This window comes from Prionailurus viverrinus, chromosome C1, assembly GCF_022837055.1.
Source record: "Prionailurus viverrinus isolate Anna chromosome C1, UM_Priviv_1.0, whole genome shotgun sequence".
Taxonomy (NCBI): domain Eukaryota; kingdom Metazoa; phylum Chordata; class Mammalia; order Carnivora; family Felidae; genus Prionailurus; species Prionailurus viverrinus.
In genome coordinates, this window is record NC_062568.1 from 34,115,312 (window position 1) to 34,137,182 (window position 21,871).

At 37.4% G+C, this 21,871-nt stretch overlaps 1 protein-coding gene across 2 annotated transcripts in view; it reads left to right on the forward strand.

Moving 5' to 3' along the window:
• Positions 1-21,871, forward strand: part of HECW2 (HECT, C2 and WW domain containing E3 ubiquitin protein ligase 2) — a 266,445-nt gene that overhangs the window by 127,654 nt on the left and 116,920 nt on the right. For both annotated transcript variants that reach the window (XM_047869633.1, XM_047869634.1), the window contains exon 13: positions 8,456-8,641. In XM_047869633.1, coding sequence (XP_047725589.1) covers positions 8,456-8,641 — 186 coding nt within the window. The remainder of the gene's footprint in view (positions 1-8,455; positions 8,642-21,871) is intronic.

Here is a 21,871-nt window from a genome sequence, read left to right on the forward strand (position 1 = left end):
TTTAGGAGATGGTAGGGGCTTTTACACAAGGAAGAATGGGCTCACATTTAGAATTGATACTGTAAGACAGTATCATGCTGTGGTGGGAAGAGCTTTAGACTTGAAGTCACATAGCTCAAGTTTTCCTTTATTTGTTTGCCCTTTATGCATTCACTCAACCAGTGTGTATTAAATGCCTGTGACTTGCCTGGTACAGTCTGGACTGGGAATAGAGTACTAACCAAGACAGAGTAGATTATAAATAACAAACTAGTGAACAAGAAAAGGCCATTCGAGTTATGCAGTGTGGCATGAGGTACAGTACACTGGGCTAGGGTGTACTTGGGGATGAGCTTCTGGAGGCACTGCTTTAGATCAGGTGAAGAGGAAGACCTCTTTGAGGGAGCCACATTGAAGCTATTATAAAATGTCAAGAAGCCAGGAGGGTAAAGGTCTGGCAACAGAACCTTCCTTGCCAAGGAAAAGGAAAGGCTCTAAGGCTTGAAAGAATTTGAAGTGGTATATATGTGGTATATAATAACGTCAGAGAGGTGGGCAGGGCTTCAGTATGATCTGGCAGAGTTTGGACTTTATTCTAAATGGATTTTATTCTAAAGCGATTTCCTGTAGGGAATAATTCAGGGTTTGAAAGTTCCTTCTAGGGTTGTGTAGGTAGCTCAGTCGGTTAAGCATCCGACTGCAGCTCAGGTCATGATCTCACGGTTTATGGGTTCAAGCCCTGCATTGGGCTCTGTGCTGACAGCTCAGAGTCTGCAGCCTGCTTCAGATTCTGTGTGTCCCTCTCTCTCTGCCCCTTCCATAGCTCATGCTCTGTTTCTTTTTGTCTCTCAAAAATGAATAAATGTTAAAAAAAAAAAAAAGAAAAGAAAAGAAAAAAGAAAGTTCCTTCTAGCTGCTTTACCAAGAATGGGTTTTAGAGGGCAAGACTGATATCAGAAAGACAAGTGAAAAGACCCTATGGGGACATATAGAAGGAGCTTGAACTAGTGCAGTAGCAGTACATATGATGACAAGTGGATGAATATGGGACATATTCTGGAACGAGAGCAGACATTCTTGCTAGACTCCCCATTAGACTATGGGGAGAAGAAAAAGGAAAGCCTACAAGAAAGAGCAATTGATTGGATGGTAGTGTTCAGCGGTTTGCTGGTAAATGTTCAACAACTGACTCTAGGAAGAAAGTTGTGTGTGTGTGTGTGTGTGTGTGTGTGTGTGTGTGTGTCTTATAATTTTACTGAGTGAAGGATGTATAGCACACAATTTAAAAATAATGATAAAATATACACAAAATGCTTTTGTTGCCTTTTGCCGAAGTCTTGTATCCGTAGCCAGCCTACCATTGTAGTTCACAGGCAAGTTCCCACATGAATATATTCATTTGCATTAGCCATTAGGACAACAGTAAAGCAAGGGAGACACAAGGCAGAGCTTCCTACTCCTTTGTCAGTGAGGTCGGTAGCACCTTCTTTTTGAACCAGATAATAGCTTTTGAATACTGGACTTCTATTTCTTCATTTGTGTGTGTGTGTGTGTGTGTGTGTGTGTGTGTGTGTGTGTGTACACGCGTGTGCACGTGTGCGGGCTACTTGCAGTGTAACAGCACAATGTGAAGTTTAATCTGTATTATTAGCATTTTATTTTCTCCATCAGTTTCTTAAGTCTGGACCTTACATCTAGAAAAAAGCAACACACTTTAACAAAAACAAAACAAAAGCAAAAACAAATGAAAGCTGAAAGCCTTTTGGGCCAAGGACAATATGTAAACAAATGGCTGTGGCTACATTGCAAAAAAAATTTGTTTGCAGACACAGCCAGCCAGCCTATGGGTCCATCGTTTGCCTGCACCTAGCTAGGCAGCCCTCAAAATAATATCAAGGCCTGGTTTGCATTTACTGATTTTTGTAATATTAATACTCTCAATGTAGCTGATTTTAAGCTACCAATATGACCTCACTAATCACCAAGTTCTAACTTGACTTATGGCTGCCTTCTTGGGTACAAGTTCCTCGTCACTTCTGTGTTTCAAGTAAAGAAAGGCTGGATTCACAGTTATTGGGTTGTGATAAAAGGCTATAGCTTTTAAAGTTGGTCAAGTTCTATAAATAAATGCGTATTCTTAGTTCCCAAACCTTGGAGATCCTGGTTCACTAGGTCTGGAGTGGACCTCAGGCATTTGTTTGTTTGCTTGTTTGTTTTTTAGGTTCCTTAAGTGATTCTGATGCAATTGGTCTGTGACCTATAATTTGGGAATTCCTAGAATAAAAACATACTGCGTTAAATGACCCCTCTGCTTTTGTCACAACAGTAACGCATCTGGACTTTCGACAACTCATGTATTTTAACAACATGAAGATACTCAGCAGCTTAAAAGTTTTTTTAATTTCTTTTGTCTTCATGTTTTCATCGTCTTTCCCCTTTCTTGGGCATGTTTCAACTTTTTACACTGGGAAGCCAGTCTTGATTTTAAAGTACTCTCTCTAAAGCATTTAAACTTCTTTTTCTCCAACCTAAACTGTCTTCATTATTAGCTACAAAGATGATCTGTGCTGTGCGTCTATGCACTTCTATAAGATTTAAATTCTGTTGGGTTTAGGAAGTCTTATTTGCCTGACTTTTATATGGCAGGAATTAAAGTTGCAGGATTTATCTCACTAATGATCTCAACATATGAATTTATGGGAATAAGTCACACAAATTTTTTTGTAAAAGGGCATTACTTGATGAAATTAAAAGCAAACTTTTATTTGGTTTCCTCATTTTAAGATTTATTATCTAGTGTTTTTTTGCTTGAATTGTTTATTATCCATAACTGTTTCAGTAGCTTCCTTGTTTATATTGTTGAAAATGCTCAACATACAAAAGGAGTATTCTTTTTATGATTTGAAGATAATCAATTTATGTTGAAAAATACTCATGAAAATAGATTTCATGTAGCAGTAACTTACTTAATTTTTATTGAAAATAATGAAATTAAGTAGACATATGATTGTCATAACTCTAAAGGAAAACTTTAGAAACAAGTTTTTTTGTTTTTTGTTTTTTTTTCAAATTTTGCATTGTGGTTGCTTTAAGATATATACTGCTGCCCTCTGCTGGTGTGATCAGATTTCTTCCAATATTGTATTCATAAACTGACTCTGATAACTCAAGATTTAGTTATTAGCATCATGTCTTTTATAGTTGGCATGCCTGTGTTTGTCTAATTAATGTCAGACGTAAATACGTTTCCTTATATGTAACTGAATAATGTTTCCAACATACATGCCAAAAATCATTATTCTCCTTTTAGTAAGCTGTAGAAATACATTAACTTTACCATCTAAACTTCTTGGTAGTTAGGGGCGCCTGGGTGACTCAGTCGGTTGAGCATTCGACTCCGGCTCAGGTCATGTCTCATGGTTCACGAGTTTGAACCCCACATGGGCTCTGTACTGACAGCTCGGAGCTTGGAGCCTGCTTCAGATTCTGTGTCTCCCTTTCTCTTTGCCCCTCCCCACTCATTCTCTGTCTCTCTAACTCTCCCAAGAATTAATAATAAACATTAAAAAAAATTAAACTTCTTGGTAGTTAATGGAGAAAAAAATATTCAAAAATACATAAATATATTCTTACAAGTCAGGAATTCCTGCTATTGCAAAATACACGAGTTGATAGTTTACAGTTAGTTTTGCCGAATAAGTTAAATTTTCCCTCCATTTTACTCTTTAGCTAGATGAAAACAATGTAAGATCCCTTATGATTAAAGTGAAGACAGACTATGTATGAGAACTATTTCCATATCCCAGCATACATCTTATGGAAACAATGTTACTTGATTTTATTCATAGTAAAGCTCGTTTAGTGAATAAGGTATACGAATGCTCACATCTGTTCCCTTGTGAATATGAGAGACATTTGCTATAGATGCAGTGATGATATTTTCCAAGTGTGGATTCAGAGTACCTATTCTTGATGAAGGATTTACAAAATATGAAAGATAGATTTTATTTAGAGTTAATGTACTTGCCTGTGTTATTGAAAAGAACCAAATTAGATGAAATCAAGACTGGGCCAGGTAATCCCAGACATATGTTCACCATAACACTAAAGAAAGAAAGAAACCTGACAGAAAAAGAAAAAAAGGATTGACTATTATTTGCATTGTGGTTGGTTGATAAGAAATGAATATTTATATATAATGTTCTTATTCTGTCACCAAATGGGAATAACATTCCCCTCAACCCCTCTCAATATTTTTCACTTCTAATACCTTAACACACTTAACTAAACAAAACACATTAAGCTCTGAGGAATGTTATTTTAACAAAATTCCACTAAATAAGTTCAGTTAATCATTCACGCAGCCATTGGATGTTCATTTCTTGCACGGGAAACAAGAAGCAACCAAGAATAAGGTTAAGAAAGGAATTTTGGAATAGAGAAGCAATAATTGAAGAGGACCTTTTAAATCACATGAAAGGAAAAGAAAACAGTGCATCCTTTAGAGATCATGTAAAGGGGCTTCATCTGCAATTAGCAGTTGCCAACTCGCCTTGCTACTCGTGACTCCACATGCAGCAGCTTCCCAGACGAGATCGTTCTTTGCATTCTACACATTACCATCTTTTTCTATAAGACCAAAACAAAACAACAACCCAGACACCGGAAAGATCCTCACTCAGTCAGAAACACCGAACCACAGAGGGAGAATGAAATGCCTCTTTTCTCTTAACCCACAGCTTTCTTGTTGTCCACTTCCAGGAAGACTAAACTCGTTTAATCTAATCCCACCTGTTTAGTGTTTCTCAAGTCTTGGGACCCCTCTTATACTTAGCTCTGCTAGTTTTATCTGTGTTTCAGTATTTTCACTGCTACTGTGGCCTTCGATTTCCAAACTCTCCTTTCTCCCTCCAGGGAATCTCTTCCTCCCACCTTTCCCTATAATGTTCCTTACCATCCTTTTGAATCATGGGGCTGTGCTCATCCCCATGTGTGTATCCTTGGGGTTTAACACCGGGCTTATGACATAATTAATGAAAGGTTATGAAAACCTTCTTTAGTTAATAGAAAATGGGATGCTGGCCCAGGATCTTCAAAGACCTCAAAAGTAGAAAACAATTTTACTGCTATCATTCATCTGTTATAACATACGTATGATAGGTATAATCCCTTATATATTCCTTTAGTTACTTCTACTCTGTATTTTTATAGTGATTTTTTACCTCTTCAAAGCAGTTTTACATCCTTTGTTTCATTGGATTTGAATCTCACATGCCTGTGAAGAAAGCAAGGTAGTTATTATTAATCATTTTACAGTTGAGCAAAGATGTAATCTCTGAGGCAGAGATTAAATGATTTTCTTTGTCTCTGTCCATGAGTGACAGGGCTGTGACTAGAATCTTCAGTGTAATTCTGTATAAAATGGAGTATAATTATTCTTTCTGAAATATATTTACTTATATATGTATAACTATATATTTAAAAATAGTGTATATGTTAAAAATGAAATATGTATTAAAAATATAATAAACATGTATATAAACATAAACACACATAACGTGTATAAATATATGTCACATGTGTATATACATAAATACATATATAAATAAATTTACACATGTATGTGTGTGTGTGTGTGTGTGTGTGTGTGTAGTTTCTTTATAAAAATGTAGCAGTATGGAGGGATGTTCCTATTTGCCTTAAGGGTTTTATATAGACACTTACAGTCTTGTGCATGTTATTCAGACTTGAAAAAGCTATGGTTCCAAAGATTGTTTGCTAGTTTCCAATAAATCTTTCTTGCACTTATTTTACTTTGACAGATGCTTTTTTAGCAGATCACTTGAACTTGGCCCTATATTGTATGTCTTACTGAGAGGAGAGGAGGAAAATGAAAACACATAATTAATTATACGATCAGCCATAAGACTCCTGAACTGAAAGAGCTGGGTAGCCCCCGGAATTACTTCCAGCTTGGGAAGGAGGTTCTTTCACCTAATCGCTACTTCTTTCCCTAATGAAGTTCTCCTTTTCTTCAGCAGAATGAGGAGCAGGTCTGGTGCTCTAGATAGAGTCGGGATGTGGCCTATTTACTTACATTAGAGAGGGGAGGAAGAAATGAGGGGTGCCAAGAGATATACCTATTTAGAACAACAGGTAATGTAACGATTTATCTGGCAGAATTATCCCACGATAATTTGTCCCCAAAGAGACTGATTAGGATGTATGACTTGAAAGCTCATTGCCGACCACCACTCAAGCTAGTATGGTCTCAGGCCTCTAAGCTTGCATTGGCTTCCGTGAAAATACATCTGCGGCAAGAAGCCAAATGCAGAAAACAGATGCCTTGCTGATTGTGCATAAAACACCAAGACAGGGTCAGCCACGGGCTAAACTATTAGTTAGCTAATGTTTGTCTCTGACAACCTCCAACTTCTTTTATTAGTCTCCTTCTCCGCTTTCATGGTATCACTTTCTTATTCTCTCATGCTCTCTAATTGCCCAGAGCCTCTGTGTAGACTTGCCTGCGTTGGCAGTGTTCTGTGCTCTGAGCCTCACAATTTCTCACAGCCATCAAAGCCTCCTCTCATTTAGATTATCAGGTTGAAATACAACCTCAAAGTATTTTATACTCAGGTGTACCAAGGAGTTAGTGCACTAATATTTGATGATGGTTCAATGTGGTCCGTCTCCCTCTGTCCCTGCCTTCCATCTTTCCTTCTTTCCTCCCTTGTTTCCTTCCTTCCTTCTTTCCTTCCTCCCTCCCTCCCTCCCTCCCTCCCTCCCTCCCTCCCTCCCTCCCTCCTTCTTTCCCTCCCTCTCTTCCCTCCCTCTCTTCCTTCCTTTCTTCCATTTGTTTTGATAGGAAAAAAAATATTTTAGTAAAAAGTATATCATGATGGTGAGTCAATCAGAAAAACTATATAAAAGTTATGTAGTTTAAGCTATATGTCAATAATAGCAACCAACAAATCTCAGTGGTTTAAAGGGACAAAGGTTTGTTTGTCATTCCCAGTTGGGTCATCAAGGTTCTGTGATCCCTGTAGTCATTCAGGGATTGAGGGACCCGGGCTGGGGAGCAACCTCCATGTCAACATCACTAGCTTCTATGATAAGTACCAAACATAAGAAAGCTCTAGAAGGATGCACATCATCAAAAATGCTTTGACCAGAACATGACACATCTTGAGGGATCCTGGACAGACAAGAACAATATTAACTGACCTCATTGTCATTCATCTTTTATCTTCAATAACTATCACAGTACTGGGCATAGCAAAGATAGTAAATGTTTATTAAAATGAAATTATTTCCAGAGATTCTGGTTTCTTTGGGGTTTGTTTTGATCTACCTTAGTGTATGAAATAAATAACAGAACCTATGAAATAAAGCCTGAAGGCCTCCAGACTCCATCTAGTGGCCTGGGAAACTAAAGGTAAGAAGAATCCTTTGAACCTATCTGAGAAGAATAGAATTTCAGAGTAGGTCATTCACCACCTTGTAATTTCATGAATATCATCTTCTGTCTGATAATTCAAGGAAATAGCTCCATACAGTTACTCCTTTTCTACTTCTTGGCACATGATATTATGTGATGAATCTTTGTCGACTTATATGTTGATAGCCACGGTTTATGGTCAATTTTTGGAATCTTGTTTAAGTATCATAGAGATAAAGAATACAGCATTTTTCACAAGACAATCACTTTTTTTGTGTGGTGGGGTTTATTAAGCATGCATTTCAACTGTATAAATTCAGCCATATATGTATATATGTGTATACACACACACACACACACACACACACACTCTCACACATACACACAGAAAAAATAGAGAACGAAAAAAAAAATATGTATACAGCCCAGGCAGTTCAGCCTGTCATTCTATTCTCTGTGATTTTGCCTCAAAGAAGGTGTAAGATGAAAAACTTTGATCTATTGTGGTCTCAGTTGGATTTGAGTCTCAGTGACTGCAACTCAGCCCTTTGCATGGACTCCTAATATTCAAATATGTGGCCAAGCATTTTTCCATACAACTTGGCTGCTAAGTGCATGCCAACTGCTTCCTCTGGCGCTCACCCAAAGACCAGTCATCTCTTCCAGTGCTAGAGCAAAAAACTGGCTATGTTGGGGGTCCCTGTGAGGTGGTATATTTGTGTCTGACATGATGTGACTTTGTGTGCTTTTTTTCTAAGACCAACTTTAGGATCTAACATCCCCTGTAGAATGAGACTCCACAGCATTCTTGTTCTTTAGAAAATGAGACCTCATCAGTGAAGATACCTTACTTTCTGCAGTCTTCCTATTTTATTTTCATCAAAATATTGTTCTCAGCCTGCTGCTTCCATGTGTGGGTCCAGAGTTACGTTGAAGCTGATACGCCCACTGGAAGACTAAATGTGCCCTCGAGTACCATGTGTGTTCCTTTTGCGGGTCCCAGGCCGGTTAACGTGGGCTCTCCATTCTTTCCTCCAGAGTGCCTACCGCATGTTTACAAACAATACGTGTTTGAAGCACATGATCACCAAAGTCCGGCGGGACACCCACCACTTTGAACGCTACCAGCATAACCGAGATCTTGTGGGATTCCTCAATATGTTCGCCAACAAACAGCTGGAGCTGCCAAGGGGCTGGGAAATGAAACACGATCATCAGGGCAAGGTAACATGGGGGAGTTGCCGCGTGGAAGCTGCCGAGTGACCGCGGGCTACTTGTGGCTTTGGCAGTGGCTCTGCCATTGAGGGAGGGCTGAGAGCCTTTGAGAGGTGAAACCTTCCCCATCCAGGTTCCAGTGAAACCTGGACTACAGGTTGTTACTACAAGCAGCGATATGCTGTTCTGAAACAGTGTGTGGAGCAGACAGGTGTGGGGACATTTGTTTGGGAAAATACTCCCTTTTGCCTGGATATTCTTCTACCTGTAGTCACCATTTTCTGCTGATCAGAGAAAAGATTTCTTAGGCAGTGACACTTCTTTCTCAGTTGTACAGCTTGTGTGATGGATAGTTTATTTAAAAGTTGGGGGGTTGTTTGTGGAAGGTGGCTAGGAGGTCAGTAAATAACTATACAAGGTGTATCTTGTGACCTCAGTGATGTTGGTTCAGAACCCTGATTTTGTTATATGAAACAGCACTCACGGAGTAATTCATTTATGATGAGAAACGCATAATTGTGTCACACAGGCCAGAGTAACCACATCTGCACTCTCTTTATAGATAGATGAACCAGAAACCTGGGTTATGATCAGGAAGTTGTTATGAGTAAGAAGCAGAATGAGAACGTTAGTAATTTTTATAAGGTGTTTCTCAGTTAAGATTGTATTTATTTAACTCTGGTTTAGTACCTGCTATGAGCCATGAGCTGTTTAAGATATATTTAAGCTCCTCACAACAATTTCAGAAGGCAATGGTTACTATTATTGCCACTTACAGATTAGAAGCCTCAGGTCCAGAATGGTTTAGTGACTTGCCCAATGTCAGAGAGGGCAAGTGACCAAACTGTGCTCTAACCCAGGCAGTCTGGTGCAAGGGTTCGTGCTCTTAACCGCATATGCTCTCCATGTATTGAGTAACTAGCCTCAGTTTCCCTGTATGTAAAAAGACTTGAAATACATGACTTGAAGGATGGAGAGGATTAAAATGACGTGATATTTAAAGTATTTAACCATGCTTCTCTCATTCATTCAGCAAATATTTATAGAGCACCAATGCAAAACAGGTAAGCCAGCTATTTCATAGGACTGCCATTCTCCTGGAAAGAGACAGAAATAAACAAATAGCATGCCAAGTATTGATTAATGCTGTGATTAAAAAAAAAATCAGGGGGATGGAGTCTAGAGAAAGACAGGAGTGGGGAATTATTTTATACAGGGTGGCCAGGGAATGCCTCACAGGTAAGGCTATATGTGAACAGAGACCCAAATGAAGCAAGGAGTAAACCATATAAGGAAAAGAGCATTCAAAGCAAATGAAATGTTTAAGGTACTCAATAAATGCCATCCTCCCTCAAGGTACCCTAGCAATAATAACACAGTAGCATCTTATTCACTTGAACTCAGCTTCCAGCTAGCTTATCTGAGAACCTATAACCAGTCCAAATAGATGTTACGAAAGGCATGTATTTTAATGCATGGGAGGAGCCCTCAGACTCTCATTGAAACTATTGACTTGATTTCTAGAAATTTTAAAAATAAACCTATCATTCCCAGCCAAGAAAAGATTAGAAGTCTCAAGCATGAAATTTAGAATAGATGAAAGAGAATGGATTTGTGATTATGTCCCTGGCAGGGAAGCCTTTCCAGGACACTAGGAAGCTGGAAGCAGGGCCACCTGGCATTTCCTGTACTCTCTCCTCCTAGAGAAGATGGCACATTGCTGGTGCTAAGTTTGGTTCAGCAGCCTGAGAGCCCAATGTTGGTAAACATTCTACTGAATGGAAGAGCATAGGTTGTCCACGTAAAGACTTAGGAAAATACTGATGGTATTATACCTGGGTATAAAAGAGAAGTACCATATCAGGAATTCAGATCTGTTCTCAGCTCAGACAAGATGTCCCCTGTGTCATGAGGAGTTACACTCATTAGAGAGCCATGGGTCCAGGGAAAGCCCAAGTTGAGATAATGCTGCCATATATTTCTGCTCTGTCTAGAGACTTAACTTACTAAGTCATTTTTGTATCCTTCACTAAGGGAGATCAGGAACTTTTGTATACATAGTGGGGCCCTCCTTTCCTGCCAGTCATAACTTGCCAGACACACTTCAGGAGACAGCTGCTTATTAATAATCCCTGGACCTTGAGAAAAGTTTTAAATTACATTTAGGACACTATTTAAGAAGAGTTACGATGTATTCTTAAGAACAAGTTCTGTCTCATAGTCTTTATAAAAGTTTCCATAGTTAAACACAGGTAAACATTATCTCAGCTATGTGGGTAATGCAACTATGTATTTTATTCCCTGAAGGTTTTGGACTTATTTGGGAATTTCAACCTAAAGTTGTAGGAATTGTAAAGAACCTTGAGTGTGGGCTGGTAGATAGTTGATCTTGCAGTCTACTGGTGGCTTTGCATTTGAACGCTGCTTGGCATGAAAAATATAGAAAGACCCCTTCTATATTGCCTTGTGGACAAAATGGATTATCAAACAGGCCTGAAAGCTTATCACATTAGCCTAATCTCTGCTTTGTGCAGTAGGACTTTAATTTTTAGTTAAGTTGGACACCTTAACTGAAACAGGTATATCTCCCTGTGATTCCTCCCACCTTCCTTTACAAATGACTGGCTTCCAGTTGTCTGAAATAATTTGAAGGAACATTTGGAAGATGTTTGTGCTAGGTCTGTAGAGGGCTGTACTGCATTTGGCTGCATTTTAGATATCATAGCTCTTATCCTTCAAGGCAGTTAATAGGTCTTTTTCTAGCCCTGAAATTTTAGCTCACCCCCCTTTTTTTTCTCCCAAGATTTTATTAAATGCTACACTGCATATAGTGTAGTATTGGTTTCATGAATAGAATTTAGTGATTCATCACTTACATATAACACCCAGTGCTCATCCCTACAAGTGCCCCCCTCCTTAATGTCCACCACCCATTTAGCCCATCCCCCTACCTACCTCCCCTCCAGCAACCCTCAGTTTATTCTATCATTAAGAGTCTCTCATGGTTTGCCTCCCTCTCTGTGTTTATCTTATTCTATTTTTCCTTCCCTTCCCCTATGTTCATTTGTTCTGTTTCTTAAATTCCACGTGTGAGTGAAATCATATGGTATTTTTCTTTCTCTGACTGACGTATTTTGCTTAGCATAATACACTCTAGTCCCCCTTTTTAATGAATTGCTTTGCTTCCAGAACACTTAAAGGGAGTAAACTTTTCCCCCACTTAATATAAAAAACTATTAAATACTACAAAGTTATTTTCCCACAGTGACTACTGGTTTTTAGAATTGACATGAAACAGGATATCCAAGTCCGCATCTACATGAAAGGAAATGCTTCTCAAGCAGAGTGTTTTCAAAGTTAGCTCTTCAGACTTACAAAGCCTGGCTCCATCTTCTCTTCTCAGTTGCAACATTTTCTTTTTGTGTTTTCGGTTATAGTCATTCAGCACATATTCACATCCTTCTGAATGCCTCATATGTGCATGCCCCTGTGATGGCAGTGATAAAAGCCAGCAGTGTAGCATTAGGTAGTATGTAGCTTTGACTATGTGCTACCCACTGGTGTAAGCACTTATATTAGTTCCTTTCATGCTCACAGCAGCCTTGTAGATAGCTGCTGTTTTTATCCACATTTTAAAGAAGCGGAAACTAAGGCAGAGCATGGTTAAGTGAACTGACCAAGGTCCCACAATTAATACGCAATTTGAACACAGACAGTTCAGCTCCTGAGTCTGTATTCTTATTCTGCCTGTCACCAGTGAGTAGGGAGAATGGATGTCTTCTCACAATCATAATAAAGGTAGTAGAAGGTACCATAGGATTTCCTACCACCATCGAGGAGGTGGGGACTTTCAGATGCATCATTGAAGGACAGCATATAGTGTGAGCTGCTCTTTGCAATCTGGGCGTAAGTGATCAGTCCTTCCTTGTATCCTCACATAATTTCCCTTGTATTGTTTTCATGACATCTATCTGCATCTGTCTCATGCTATAGCCGTTAACATGATTTATCTCCCCAAGCAGATGATCCCTTTCTGGGGGGTTCTTGTATTTATTTTTTAATTACCCTCTCTTCCACCTCAGTGCCTTTTACATGGAAGGTTCTCAAAACAAGTTTGATGTATGAAACTTGTCACCTGTAGTTCCCCAGTTTATAGTAATTTCTGCTTTGGACAGATGAAGACTCCCTCCCCACTTCCTCCTCTTTCTGTGCTTTCACCAGAAATAGCTCCTAGATTTGCTCCATTTGACCGCTCTTAATGCCCATGTTGCCTTGGATCTTCCATAATATTGTTTAAACAAGGTGGTGATTATGCTTGTACTGCACGTTAACAGTCTTCAAGTTGGGGAGAGACTTTTTTCTAATTACTTGAAGCCAAGGATTTAAATCGGGTGAAATTTCACAGGATTCTAGATCTGGTATCCTCTTTTTGGAAGTTCAAGGGTGAATCATGTCCTTGACTCACAAAAAAGAATGGAAATAAAATACTGTTTAACTATTAATTAAAGAATAAGAACAGTATCAGGCTTGCCAGGTGAGATAATGATGATGGTGATAATGATGACAGTGATACTGATGATGACAATGATACCTGCAGTTATTAAACTCCCGCCACATGCCAGGCACTGTACTAGGTACTCTCCTATGGATGATCTTATTTGCACTTCATGGCAATTTATGATGTGGCTGTGATTATTATTATTATTATCCACATTGTGTGAAATTTAGGGATGGTAAATAATGTGTATAATTTTAGCAAGCAAGTGAGGAATCCAGGAGTCAAACACTAGCAATGTGACTTAACCACTGTTCTCTACTGGAACGGATTGTCTTTGGAAATGAGAGATCCTTTATTGAGGGTTCCAGGCCAAATGCTGGGGTTGCCAGTACCCTTCAAGGCTGAGACATATATGGATGCCCTGATGAGATCACAGGTATTCTAGCAGAGGATACACCACCAGAGACATATACATGGCTTCATACTTAAATACCATTGATTTCTTATGCTAGGGGTACTTAGGATAATGAAATATAATAATAATAATGGCTTGTTAGATGCAAGGCTCTATGTTAGGGATATTATATTAGCTCATTAAACTTTCACAATAACCCTATGGAATAGGTTTTGCTATAGATGAAGGAACTAAGGCTCAAAGAGATTAGGTGTGTAAGTAAACTCTTAGATACAAACCCAGGTCTTTCTGTATTCAAGGCCGTTAGCAGTTTTTCTATAAAAGATTAGACCTTACTGGCCACTAACCACCTGACTAACTTGAAGTATGTCATTTATATTAACTGGATCTGAGTTTCTTCATCTCTACGTACACATTTTTCATGTGCTTATTGGTCATTTGTGTATCTTCTTTGGAAAAATTTATGTTCAAATTCTTTGCCTATTTGTAATTGGATTATTTATCTTTGTATTATTGAATTGTAAGAGTTCTTTGAACAGTATATTCTGAATACTAGTTCCTTATCAGATATATGCTTTGCAAATACTTTCTTTTGTTCTTTGAGTTGTCTTTTGACTGTCTTGATGGTATTATTTACAACACAACATTTTAGATATTGATGTAGTCCAGTTTATTTGTGTTTTTTGTTGTTGTTGCTCATGCTTTTGGTGTTGTATCTAAGAAAACATTACCTAACCCAAGATCACAAAAATTTACTCCTGTGTTTTTTCTGAGAGTTTTATAGTTTTAGCTCTTACATTTAGATCTAGGATCCATTTTGAGTTAATTTTTTATATGGTGTGAGGTCAAGGGTTCAATTTCATTTTTTGCCTGTGAACATCTAGGTCCTAGCATCATTTATTGAAAAGACTGTTCTTTCCCATTGATATCATTAGTTATTAGGAAAGTGAAAATCAAAACTACAGTGAGACACCACTACAGACCTACTTGATAGGCCATCAAAAAAAATCTCAAAAATAATAAATGTTGACAAGAATGTGGAATCTGGATACTCATATGCTGCTGGTGGGACTGTACAACAATACAGCCATTTTGGAAACAATTTGACAGTTACTAAACAAATGTTGTACAAAGAGTTGCCAGATGATCCAGAAATTCCACAACCATGTATATACCCAAGAGAAATGAAAATACACTTTCTTCTATAGAACTTGTACACAGATACTTCATAGTAGCATTATTTGTAACAGCCAAAGTGTGGAAACAACCCAAATTCCCATGAACGGATAAATGGGTAAATACATGTGGTAGATTCATACAATGGAATATTATTTGACAATACAAAGTAATGAATGACTGATACAACATGGATAAGCTTTGAAAATGTTTGCTAAGTGAAAGAAACTGTCACGAAAGATCACATATTATATGATTCCATTTATATGAAATGAGCAGAATAGGCAAATCTATAGAACTATAAAGTGGATAGGTGGTTTCCTTCAGTTGGAGGTGCAGTGGGACCTATAAATCCTTGATTCTTTAGATTTGAAGTTGAGATGATATGGTTCAAAAACTAGATTTGCCATGAAATATGTAATGCTTTTGTTTCTGCTTTTAATTCCAGGTCTCTTGTTCAAAATTCTACTGTGTGTTTTAATCAGTATTTTCTTCCATTACTTGATTTCCCTAATTATTTTGATTCTGTAATGGTGGGACTGGAACTGAGCCAAGTTTTATTTTATGCAAGATCATCCTTATGAAACTCTGATCAACATCTGTGTTTATTTGTTGGATCTAAGGCCTAGGATTTTCACCTAACATATAGAACACATTTTGACTTGCCTCATTTTAAAATGAAACATAAACAAAGAAAGCAAGCCAATATATAAAAAAAATTCTGCTTGCTTTTTATTGTAATAATTCTTAAATTTTTATACACTCTCGGGAGTGTAAAAACTAAGCGTAATTTGGGATCTGGATACAGTATCAATATAAATGTTTTATATTTTTGCAAGAAATATGCATCAATAGTATTAAAATGTGACTTGTTTAAAATGCTTCTGATTCTTGGCTGGGTTTGATCATTAGTATGTGCTCATGGGGATAATATATCTGGAAGACAAATATGCGCTTTAATAAGAAAAACCAAATGTATTTAACCTAGGAACTAACTAACTTACTCTCTTTCTTTCTTTCCTTCTCTCTCTCTCTCTTTCTTTCTTCCCATTGTTAATTTGATGGATTTGAGAATATTGTGCCGCAGTGGGGTCAGAATTTCTGGATCCATCCCTATCTGACCTCTGTGAACCTCAGTTTTCTCTAAAGTGAGGATTAGTAACCTATCCTTTCCAGCTCCTGGGACTGGAAATAACTGAGAGTTTCATCAGTTTAGAATTTCATGAAAATGATAAAGATATGTTATTAATGGCCAAATCCTTTTTCTAATAGGAGATACACAATGGTTTTATAAAGAAAATAATGTAGGATTAGTACAGTGTCCCATTCTTCCTCTTAAGGTACTGCTGATTTTCTGTACCCATGATGGTCCAACAGAATGGTTTTTTCAAAGTAGGGTTCCTTTTGCTACTGTTTTTTGTTGTCCTTGTTGTTCATGACCACTCCAGGGTAGTCTGTCTTCAGATGTTTGCTCCTGTCTTAAAACGACCCAGAACCATCTCTTTCTCTACCATGGCTATTGTGGTCATTCTGGTTGATTTCTCTCTGTGTCTCTCTGTGTCTCTCTGTGTCTCTCTGTCTCTCTCTCTCTCTTTCACACACACACACACACACACACACACACACACACACACACACACACTAATGTGTGTAAGTTCTAATCCAAACCTGACAGGCTTGAGACCCAAAAAAAGCCTATGTTTCAGTCTGAGTCTTAAAGCCAGAAAACACCAATATCCCAATTCAGTTAGGCAGATGGATTTACCTCTTCTCAGCCTTTTGTCCTATTTGAGTTCTTCAGTTGATTGAATTAGGTGTGCCCACATTAGGGAAGGCAATATGCTTAACTCTGCTGATTCAAATATTAATCTCATCAAGAAACACACTCACAGACACATCCTGAAGTGTTTGGCCAAAGGTCTGGGTACTGGTGGCCCAGTAAAATTGACATATAGAGTGAACCATCACAGACCCATGTCAGGGGAGTATTATCAGTGGAATATCTATTGCAGAGGAGTAAGGATAACAAAGAGAAAAAGGCAAAATGGCATTGATAATTAGAAAAATACCATAAAGCTTATTATTTCTTTTTTCTAATGTTCATTTATTTATCTTGAGAAAGAGAACATGTGAGTGGGGGAGGGACAAGGGGGTGGTGGAGAATCCCAAGCAGGTTCTGCACTGTTAGCACAGACCCCGATGGGGGCTCAATCTCACAAACCTCGAGATCATGGCTTGAGCTGAAATCAAGAGTCGAATGCTCAATTGACTAAGCCACCCCAGGTATCCCGCTTATTATTTCTTAAGTTCACACAATGGGATTATCATTTGGTTTAATTTTTAGAAAAGAAAGTTATTTTTTGATTCCCCTTCCAGATGTTAAATATAGAATAACTTCCCCCCCCTCCCTTTTGGCTTTGTACTCGCAAACAGTATAACACAAAATGTTTTACCGAGATTATTCTACATGGGCTTAAATTGAAATACTAAGAAACTTGAAACTTTAAGAATAACATATCATAAACTTCATTTTTTTAAATAAAAATCTAAAATGCTAACCATCTTTTTATTTAAGGTGAAATGTCTTTTCCCATATTTTCTTGTGTGTTTTTTTTCCTACAAAATCATATGCTATATCTCCCAGCTAAAATTGACATCCATTTCTATATCCAAGCTTGGTAACTCTAGAGCTTTGTGACTTCGGATGTCAGATTGGGGGTTTGAGTAGCAGAATGGTCCAAATAACCAACTTAGATGACCATGGCAAGTAGAAGTTATGGTTATGAGGATAGATTTTTAGAAGAGAACAAATATTTGTACAGTGAAAGTTACCACAGTTTGAGCCTACTTCTCATTTTACCAGAGTATAATAGCCTCTGTGGCTGCAGAAGTTGCCCCCGTGATGGCATAGGTTTTGGTTGTATCCCACAGGAAGCTGATAGCCACAATTTATGGGGTCAGGCTCATCTCAATGAGTAAAATTCAACTTAATATTTAGAAGTCTCAAGTGAATTCCTAAAATACCTTAGCAGGATAAGTTCTACACTTTGAGAAATATGCTTTTTGTTAGTTTGATGACTACATTTCTTCTTTTTGTGGCACGTCTCTAATTGCTTTGAAATAATACCTCTTTGTGGTGGTTACCTGGTTTAATAACCTGAAGTTATACAGCAATCCAGGTGGAGATGGAATGAAATTCTAAATTTGTAAATCGCATTGTGGTTTTTTAATGATCTCTTGCTGATTTTTAAGGGGGTAAAAAAGTGTTAGATTAAATAATAATAAGTCACATAAACACACATAGGAGGTAATGGGAAAGAATATTTCTGGGACAGTGTACCGTTTTGAATGAGAGAATAGAGCAGAAATTAAGTTTCATGAGTGTATTTCTGAGTAAAATGGTAGACTCATGGAGTCTTGAAGGAATTATCCAAGTATGGAGATGGCCTTTGTCTTTTATTTTTAAACAGTTATCTTCATGACTTGCACTGGATATTTTTTATAAAATATAATATGCTATTTTTAAAATTTTATGGCAGTGACTTTCTGCTCCACCTAAAATGGGCTGATTTGGACAATTCCATCCTCAGTCTTCTATAGTGATGTGCTGCTAAATGTTTAAAACCCAGCTCTCCAGGGGAATTGCAGAGGAAGGCTGATCTGTAGAATTTGCCATTTTCTGTGGGGTAAATAACCAATTTCAGGCTGCCAGCATATTCCCCTAAAATCTCACAGTCAGCTCTCATGAGCTGGTAGAAGCCATCCCACCATATCACTGGCTCTCCTAATATATTTCCTACAGCTAAATACCACCACTCCTAACATGTAAAGTACCCTTTGGCTAATATTTTATACCTAAAGTGTTGAGGATATTGTACTTATCCACATCTGCTAACTGACCAGCTGTTTCCAGAACTCTAGCCCAAGCACCATAGATTCCTGTTTTGTCTCCTCATGACTTTAGGTCTCTAATCATAGCTGTTTAAAAAAAATGACCTTCTTTAACTTATTTTGTGACTAATACAGATGTCATGAAATATTTGGGATCATTCCTTCTTTCAAAAGACCAAGTGATGGAAAACATTAGCATGACTATTTTTTTACTTATAATAAACTGTATCAATCAGCCTTTTCATTTCTCCTACTGCTAAGAGCACTGTTGGGATATAATGCAAAGAAAATAATAGCATGTTTATTACTAATAATTGGATAAATACTAGGGAGGGAGCCAAGAGCTGAGAAGAGATTTATATTTTGGAAGGGAGAGAATATGAGTATCTTATTCAAATGTTTGATAGAATTTACCAGTGAAGCCATCTGATCTTGGATTTTTGTTTCTTGGAAGTTTTTTGATTACCGATTCAACGTCCTTACCAATAATTGATCCAGTCGTATTTTCTATTTCTTCATTATTCAGTCTTGGAAGATTGCATGTTTCTAGGAATTTACCCATTTCTTCTATGTTGTCCAATTTTTTGGCATGTAGTTACCTTTTTAAAAATTTTTTTTAGAATTTTTTATTTTAGAGAGAGAGAGAAAGAGCAAAAGAGAGAGTGAATGGGGGAGGGAGCAGAGGGAGAGAGAGAAAATCCCAAGCAAACTCCATGCTCAGCATGGAGCCTGATACGGAGCTGAATCCCACGACCCTGGGATCATGACCTGAGCTGAAACCAAGAATCAGATGCTCAACTGATGGAGCCACCCAGGCACCCTAGCATGTAATTATCTTTTATAATTCTTTTGTATTTCTTTGGTATCAGCTGTGAGTTCTCCTCTTTTATTTCTGATTTAATTTATTTGAGCCCTCTTTTTCTCCTTGTCTGTTGTCTAATTAAAGGTTTGTCAATTTTGTTTATCTTTTCAAAAAAACAGCTCAGTGAAACTAAGGTCTCTTCTATTGTCTTTTTAGTCTCTATTTCATTTATGTCCTCTCTTATCTTTATTATTTCCTTCCTTCTACTAACTTTGGAGTTTGTCTGTTCTTTTTCTGGTTCTTTTGGGTATACAGTTATATTGTTTACTTAAATTTTTTCTTGCATCTTGGAGTAGACTGGTACTGCTATAAACTTCCCTCTTAGAACTGGTTTTGATGCCTCCATAGATTTTGGTATGTTTATTTCCATTTTCATTTGCCTAAAGTCAGTTTTTAATTTCTCTTTTTCTTTCTTCATTGACCCATTGATTGCTCAGTAGCATGTTGTTTGATCTCCACATATTTGTGATTTTCCCAGTTTTCTTGTAATTGATATCTAGCTCCATACTATTGTGGTTGGAAAAGATGGTTGATATAATTTCAGACTTCTTAAGTTTATTGAGAGTTGTTTTGTGGTCTGGCACATGATCTATCCTGGAGGATATTCCCTGTGCATTTGAGAAGAATGTGTATTCTGCTACTTTAGGATGGAGTATTGTATGTATGTCTATTAAGTTCATCTGATCTGTTGTGTCAGTTGAGGTTAGTGTTTCCTTATTGATTTTCTGTCTGGATGAGCTATCCATTGATGTAACTGGGGTATTAAAGTCTCCTACTAGTATTATGTTGCTTTCAGTTTCTCCCTTTAAATCTGTTAATATTTGCTTTAGGTACTTCTGTGTTGAGTACATAAATATTTATCAATGTTATGGCTTCTTGAATTGACCCCTCCATTATTATGTAATGTCCATTTTTGTTTTTTGTTACAATCTTTGTTTTAAAGTCTGTTTTATCCAATGTAAGTATAGCTACCTCAGCTTTCTTTTGGCTCTGTTTGCATGAAACATCTTTTTCCATCCCTTCACTTTCGGTCTGTGTGTTCCCTTACATCTAAGGTGAGTCTCTTGCAGACAACATATATAGGTCTTGTGTTTTGTTTCTTGTTTTTAACCATTCAGCCACTCTATGTCTTTTGATTGGAGAATTTAGTTCATTACATTTAAAGTAATTACTGATAGATGTGTACTTATTGCCATTTTGTTTATTGTTTTCTGTTTTGTAGTTCCTCTCTGTTCTTTTCTTCTTTGCTTGCCTTCCTCCCTTTGTGGTTGAATGCTTTCTGTAGTGTGATACTTAGATTCCTTTCTCATGATCTTTTGGGTATCTACTACAGGTTTTCACTTTGTGGTTACAATAAAGCTCGTATATAGTAGGCTATACATATAACAATGTGTTTTATGTTGATAGCAAGTTAAGTTTGAATGCATTCTCAATCGCATTTTTACACCCCCCTCCAAACATTTTACATTTTTGATGTCACATTTTGCATCTTTTATCTTATGTATGTTTTAACTAATTATTGTGGTTATGGTTATTTTACTATTTCTGTTTTTCAACCTTTATACTGCCTTTATAAGTGATTAATTCTCTTCCTTTGCTATATATTTCAGTGAGTTTTTTCTGTTGTATGGTTTCTTATTACTAATTAGCGCCCTTACTTTTCAGCTTGCAGAGCCAGTTTATTGGTAATAAACTCTTTTAGCTTTTGCTTGTCTGGTAAATTCTTTATCTCTCCTTCAATTCTGAATGATACCCTTGCCAGATAGAGTATTCTTGCTTAGAAGTTTTCCTTTTAGCACATTAAGTATATCATAGCGTTCCTTCTGATTGGCAAAGTTTCTCCTGAAAAATCTACTGATTATCTTATGGGGGTTCCCTTTTGTATAACAAGTTGTTTTTCTCTTGCTACTTTTCAGATTCTCTGCATTAGGGGCATTTTCAGCCATCATTAACTCAAATAGTTTTCAGCCCCTTTCTCTCTCTTGTCTCCTTCTGGGATCCCCTAAAATGCACATGTTATTTTTGCTTGATGTTGTCTTACAGGTCCCTTAAGCTATCTTCACTTTTTAAAATTTTGTTTTCTTTTTGCTGCTCTGTTTGAGTGAGTCCCACTACCCTGTCTTCCAAATCACTGATTCTTCTGCTTCATCTAGTCTGCTGTGGAACCCCTCTAGTGTATTTTCAGGTGTCATATTCAGTTATTGTTCAGCCATTGTATTCTTCAGCTCTGTGACTACTGTTTGGTATTTTCTGTCTTTTATTGAGATTTTTCTCAATGTTCATCCATTTTCCTAAATTTAGTGAGCAACTTTTGACCACTACTTTGAACTCTTTATCAGGTAAATTATCTCCATTTCATTAGTTGCTTTTTTTTTTTTCTGGAATTTTATCTTGTCC